General features: G+C 36.3%; 1 protein-coding gene across 1 annotated transcript; it reads left to right on the top strand.

Moving 5' to 3' along the window:
• Nucleotides 1-311: 311 nt before the first annotated feature.
• On the top strand, nucleotides 312-1,253 carry LOC128636576 (olfactory receptor 8J2-like). The gene has a single exon (XM_053689571.1). It carries the CDS (start codon nucleotides 312-314, stop codon nucleotides 1,251-1,253), a length of 942 nt encoding a protein of 313 aa, XP_053545546.1.
• Nucleotides 1,254-7,280: the final 6,027 nt, after the last annotated feature.

The following is a 7,280-nucleotide window of genomic DNA, read 5'->3' on the forward strand; positions in this document are numbered from 1 at the left end:
TAAGTGGATTTGCGGTATGCTCGAGCTGCGGAAAAAAAGTGAGTGGTACACCTGTACCTGCCAGACTCGTAATACCAGTGGGCGTTAAAAAGCAGCATTGGGACCTCTCAACGCTGCTTTTTAAGGCTAAAGCAAGACTCGTAATCTAGGCGATATTTTTTAAATATCTGAATGTATTACTTACAAATTAAATTGGGATTTTTTTTCACCAGGTTTTTATGTCTTGACTTTAATAAATGAGTTAATTTATAGGAAAAAAATATTGAAAAATAAAGTTTAACTAAGATTTTCTTTATTTTAGCATTTCAATCATGGAACAGATAAATTACACTGAAGTAACATATTTCATTATTAAGGGAATTTCTGAAAAGCCTGAGCTGCAGGCGCCAATCTTCTTTCTAATTCTTCTTATTTATCTCATTTGTCTTGGTGGTAACATGATGATTCTTCTGCTTGTCTCTATGGATCCTCAACTCCGCACCCCCATGTATTTCTTCTTGAGTAACTTGTCCCTCATTGACATTTGCTCAACCACTGTCACACTACATAATATATTGTTTAGCTTCATATCAGGAGACAAAACAACATCTTTTATTTGCTGCATGATTCAGATGTATATGTTTATTTCATTGCAATGTGGTGTGCTTTTAATACTAACGGTCATGGGCTATGACCGTTATGCGGCTATCTGTAATCCCCTGCATTATCATATGAAGATGAACCAAAAAAATTGTCTTATATTGGCCACTGTCTCTTGGGTTATGGGTTGTATGGAAGCCACACCTTTACTAGTAGCAATATTAAACTTCACATGTTATAAATCCAACATAATAGATCATTTTTTCTGTGATGATATGCCATTGAAGAAAGTCATTTGCAGTGACACTACATTTTTTGACCTTTACCTACTTATTGTTGGAGGTTTAATTACATGTTTCACTCCATTTAGTCTCACTTTCATCTCTTATATTTTTATAATTAACACCATCATGAGAATTAATTCCAGCACTGGAAGACGTAAAGCCTTCTACACATGCTCCTCACACCTCATCGTTGTTATCCTTCTTTATACAACAATCTTCTGCCAATATCTGACACCAGAATCAATGTTTAACTTAGAAAGCAAAAAACTTTTTTCTCTCTTTAATACAGCAGTAGTTCCCATACTGAATCCAATGATTTACAGTCTGAAAAATAAAGATGTGAAATCATCACTTAGACGACATTTAAAATTGTGTAAGATTTCCTTTTAAAATTATATAGAAAACCCAAATTCCCAATTGCACACCAAAACTCAAGAAAATGAACATTATGAAAGCAAGTTTGTGTGGAATAAAAAAATTGTATAAGTTGCTTACATTTAGAATTAATTTATTATTTAAAATTGTATATTTATCAACTTCTTTCATGGAGGCAGTAGAATATTTCCAGATGTTGAAGTATACTCTTTTTGTTCAAGAATAACTCACTTTGGGCCAGATAACACTGGAGCACTATTTTTGCACACTAGTGATATCAGTAAAGTGTTCTCGTTTTGCAAGTTGAAAGTAAATGTGAATGTGTGAGCGCAACCAAGATTTATGCTAGAATGAGTACCGCTACCTCAGAGCTCTAGTTAACTGCTTTGCAAAACTAAAAAGTGTCGCAAAACACATCAAAAATACATTACAAAGTACAGTTACAATCATATTAACACCATCTAATAAGAATTAGAACAAAAATATTGCACAATATATAAACTATTTCAAAAAAGGGCTTTAGCATCGATATATATATATACATGTCTAAAGATGGATAGGAATATATATATATACTTCTTCCAAACGAATCCAGGAGGCAGGTGTTCTCCCTAACAATTTCAGTGACCACTGCTTAGTGTACTGCGTGTGCAAAATAAAGGCAACTACATTTTCTCCCAAGGTCCTTCAAAAAATGTAATCTTCAATCATTTCTAAATGACATCAAGAACCTCTCCTGGCACAGATTATACCTAATCCTACATATAAACTCTGCAGTTGAATTCTTTCAGTCTTAACTCCTACAAGTTTGGAATTGACATGCCCCACTGCGTAAGGTGAGAATAAAAGGAGCACACTTCAATTGGATCACAGCTGACCTCATTCAAATGTACCAGTTTTGGGATTCATTGTGGTCAAAGTTCAAGCATACAGGCTCTATGAACGATCACTGTGTATATAGAAAATGGCGAAATATATGCACTTAACAAACAAAATTGGCCAAGGCCCAATATTTCTATGAAAATCTGAACAATAACATATCAAATCTTAGAAAGTTTTGGAAACTCATTAATAACTTACAAAATTAACCAATCCACTCCCAACCCTCCACTGTCAATGTGAACAACCAAACCCTGCAACTCCCCTTAGACGTAGCAAATGCCTTTAATAGTTATTTTGTTGGATGCTCCACCACCCTGATTAACAAACTAATAAATGACACGCATCCTGAAACTACAAATGTGGATCAGGCCCCACTAAATCAGCAAAGACCAAATATAGAGAAGTTCAATTTTAGACCTGTACCCATCAATGTCATTAAGAAACACCTTAATAATCTAAAAATGATAAACCAGCCTGGACCTGATCAAATCCCAGCAATGCTGTTGAAGCTCAGTGTGCCGGCAATTGCTAAACCTGTCAAAACCCTAATTAACGAATCCTTGGTGTCAGGATGCATACCCAAACTTTGGAAAACTGCAAGAGTAGTGCCTATCCATAAAAGTGGGGAGTTAACCTTGGTTTCTAACTATCGCCCTATATCATTGCTCCCAGTATTGTCAAAAATCTTAGAAAAATGCGTCCATATGCAACTATGTAAGTATTCCCAAAAATCGAACTATCTGACCCCTTATCAATCAGGTTTTTGCCCGAATCACTCCACTACAACTGCCCTCCTAAAAGTTTGCAATGACATCCAAACTGGCATGGAACAAGGAGACCTAACTGGAGCTATTTTCCTTGATTTTGCAAAGGCCTTTGACACAGTAGACCACAACATACTACTGCTCAAACTAGAAAACTCTGGTATTGCTGATCGTTGGTTGACCTGGTTTCGATCATATGTATCAGATTGATCACAATATGTCTCCATTTCTGACAGCGACTCCCTCCCTCTCCCAGTCATGTGTGGTGTTCCCCAAGGTTCCATTCTCAGCCCCCTACTATTCATGTTATTTATAAATGATTTGCCTAATGTCTGCAAATCCTCAACTGTACACATGTAAGCAGATTACATGGTAATCTATGCAAACAATTCCAATCTGCCGCAGCTTGAAGCAGTGCTCCAAGACCAGTTCACAGAGGTAGAACAGTGGATCTCGAAAAACTAACTCTTCCTAAACACTGACAAAACTGTCACAATGATCTTTGGAACGGGACCTAAATTACACAAATTACAAAATTCCCTTCTACACATCAAAACAAAATCCAATTGCACACTGACCGCAGTCCACTCTTTCAAATACTTGGGTATGTTGTTAGACCCCAATCTATCTTTTGGCCTCCACATAGAAAAACTTGCATCTAAACCTTATACAAAACTAGGTGCCCTGTAGAGAAACAAATCCTGCCTCAACCCTACAGTAAAGGAAAAAATGGTACAGCAAATGCTGTTAACTTACTGTTGAATGCCATTTAAACACTGTTTAACATGTCCCTCATCTCTCTGCTTCTATGATGTGCAGGAAAACTTTAAATATCCACTGCTCGTTTGCAGTTAAAAATGAAAGTTAAGCTCCGCCCACCACTTGGTGTATAGTTTGCTATTTCTAGTGTTACCAATCATGAGCGACTCATAAATAAGTTTTAACTACCTTGTTGTGCATGCAAAGCTGTTACAGAGGAGTGTCGCTGCTTAATCATTCCCCAGAAACTGTATGTTAAAATTTTGTTCCGGTGTCTTAAATTAAGTTGTCTACCATAGGAATGTGACGACCTTGTCACTTCCGGTGACGTGTAAACAGCTGCTGAAGGTTTGTGGCGCTCACTGCTGATGCGCTAGAGGCCCAACCTCCTACAAACAGCTGTTTAAGGCAGAATAGGTGACAACTTATTTTAGAACACCGGTATGCCCAGTAGTTTCAGTCAGGTTTGTTTATCATTTAGATTTGTTGTTTGACAACTGTTTTGATATCGGTGACACTGACAGGAAGTCTTTAACTTGTTATAATTGTTATGAAGAAGGTTATACAATGTACCAGCAACAAGTATGTGATGGACCGTGGATGTGAATGGTTAGACATTGAATTGTTGCTGTAGTTTGTAGTGTGTAAGTTCCCTCACTGTTTATGAGGGAATTTGCACAATACAAACTACAGCAACAATTCAATTTCTAACCATTCACATCCACGGTAATCACATACTTGTTTCTAGAACCTTCTTCATAACGGTTATCACAAATTAAAGACTTCCTGTCGGTTTACCCGATATCAAAACAGTTGTCAAACAACAAATGTAAACGATAAACAAACCTGACAGAAACCACTGGGCACACCGGTGTTCTGAAATAAGTTGTCACCTATTCTGCCTTAAACAGCTGTTTGTAGGAGGTTGGGCCTCTAGCGCATGAGCAGTAAGCGCCACAAACCTCCAGAAGCTGATTAAAGTCACCGGAAGTGACGCGGTAGTCACATTCCTATGCGGTAGACAACTTACTTTAGAACACCAGCTCTGCATAGTGCTATGCTGTCATAGCGGACCGTAAATGCAGAGCCGCATCATCTGTGGATAAAGTGAGCAGAGGTAGGACTCTCTGCTGAATCTGCTGCAGGTAGCAAAAATGTTTGGAGAAGGTGAGGGTATTTCTGTATTACTGTCCCTGTCACTGGCATACCCTGTCATATGTTTCCTGAACACTCCTGTCCTCTCTCCTCCAGCAGCTACAAACAGAAAGCCTTTTGTGAAGGGAGCTGCTGTCATATCTGATCATTTCTCTTGAAATTCCTATGCCTATCTATCGTCACAGCAAACACGCTGCTCCAGACCTGCCCTCTGCTTCCTACAACCTCAGTTTTCCGGCTTCACTTAAAGTGGAATAACAAAAATAGTGCTTGGTGTTGACCCTCAAATAATAAATCACCAAACCTACAGACAAGCTTCTGAATCTCTATGAGCACGTTATTGGTGGGGGAGAGATCGAACAGGAGCTTTTAAACAGTCTGGCTAGGATAGTGAGGGGGAGGAGGGTGTATTAAAATTAAAGGGCTGGCAGTATAGTAGATGGTTTGAATCTCCTGATACACTTGATCCATAAGAGATGTGTACTGACTTCAAATTTCCATATGCTGTTAATATATGTTGTGTCTTGCACTTCAAACTGCAGTGTTGCAAGTATTGTCTTTACAGTTGTGACCTCCTTTCTATCAGGGGTGATATTATCTATCCCATAGATTCAACACTAAGGACTGCCTGCCTTAAAAAAAAAAGATGTAATGTTATTTGTGGTCATAGTTTCTGGAGTCTTGCAATTTTGCCAGAGTAAACCAAATGTTTATTAAAAATGTTACATTCTCCTATCCTGAATTGATCCTGCTAATACTGAGCTCCTCTTATGTGTGCATCAAAGTGTGTGTGTTTGTATCTGTATATGTTTGTGTGTATATTTATGTCTATGTGTGTATCTGTATATGTGTGTGTAGATTTATGTATATGTGTGTATCTGTATATGTGTGTGTGTGTGTATTTATGTCTATGTGTGTGTATCTGTATATGTGTGTGTGTGTGTATTTATGTCTATGTGTGTGTATCTGTATATGTGTGTGTGTGTGTGTATTTATGTCTATGTGTGTGTATCTGTATATGTGTGTGTGTGTGTATTTATGTCTATGTGTGTGTATCTGTTTATGTTTGTGTGTATATTTATGTCTATGTGTGTATCTGTATATGTGTGTGTGTGTGTGTGTGTGTATTTATGTCTATGTGTGTGTATCTGTATATGTGTGTGTGTGTATTTATGTCTATGTGTGTGTATCTGTATATGTGTGTGTATATTTATGTCTATGTGTGTGTATCTATATATGTGTGTGTGTGTGTGTGTATTTATGTCTATGTGTGAGTATCTGTATACGTGTGTGTGTGTGTATATTTATGTCTACGTGTGTGTATCTGTATATGTGTGTGTGTGTGTGTGTGTATTTTTATGTCTGTGTGTATCTGTTTATGTGTGTATATATATATATATATATATATATATATATATATATATATATATATATGTCTGTGTGTATGTATCTATATGTCTGCGTGTACGTGTATATATGTGTATATATGTTTATGTCTGTGTTTGTATGTGTGTGTAAGTGTATACATGTGTGTATCTACAGATATCTGTGAGTGTATGTGAATATATATGTGTGTCTGTATATATGTATATAGCGTATATGGTACAGGGTTTATTACTGCAGTAGTTTTAACCACAAGCACATAGTTTTCTTTTTTCCAATCTATGCATCCAAATAAAGCATTTTTATGTGTGTATATATAACACAGCCAGTGTGCCACGCTATCTAGCAAACAAGATTTTTTGACCGCTGTATATATTTATTTTAATCAAGTTTAATAAATGCTATGTTTTACTTTATACAAGGAGTGTGTTACCTTTTTTTGATTTTTTATATATAAAACACACATATATATATATATATATATATATATATATATACTGTATATATATATATAAAAGAAGTCCTGACTGACTGACTCATCAACGCCCAGCTCAAACTGTTTAACCTAGAAACGTGAAATTTGAAAGTTACTTTGTTTTTATAACATAGGCACCCACTAAGGAAGGATTTTTGGAAATGACGTCCCTAAGGGAGTGAAAAAGGGGGGTGAACTTTTTTATGAGGATATCAATATTTTAAAAACCTACAATGTTACAGACATGAAAATTGGTATTTAGATTCTCCTTGAAAAATAAAGAAACAAGTGTTTTACCATTTCCCAAACATCCACTTAAGGGGGGGTCAAAAGAGGAGGCGATTTATAATTATACCTATATCTCAAAAACCTAAGATGTAACAGACATGAATATTGGTATTTAGATTACAAGAATTAATGAAAACTCAAGAAGTTCATGTCAGCGAGTGTGCAACACGAATGGGCACACACACATGAGGGCACATGTCGTTGCCAGTGGTCGTTTTTTTTTTTTTTTTTTTTTTACAAATCACAAAATCCACGCGAGCGAAGCCGCAGGCAGCAGCTAATATATATATATATATATATATATATATATATATATATATATATATATATAAATAT

Source organism: Bombina bombina, chromosome 7 (genome assembly GCF_027579735.1).
Source record: "Bombina bombina isolate aBomBom1 chromosome 7, aBomBom1.pri, whole genome shotgun sequence".
NCBI lineage: Eukaryota > Metazoa > Chordata > Amphibia > Anura > Bombinatoridae > Bombina > Bombina bombina.

Coding starts and splice junctions, on each gene's coding strand:
- LOC128636576 (XM_053689571.1), top strand. CDS start 312: ATGGAACAGATAAATTACACTGAAGTAACATATTTCATTATTAAGGGA.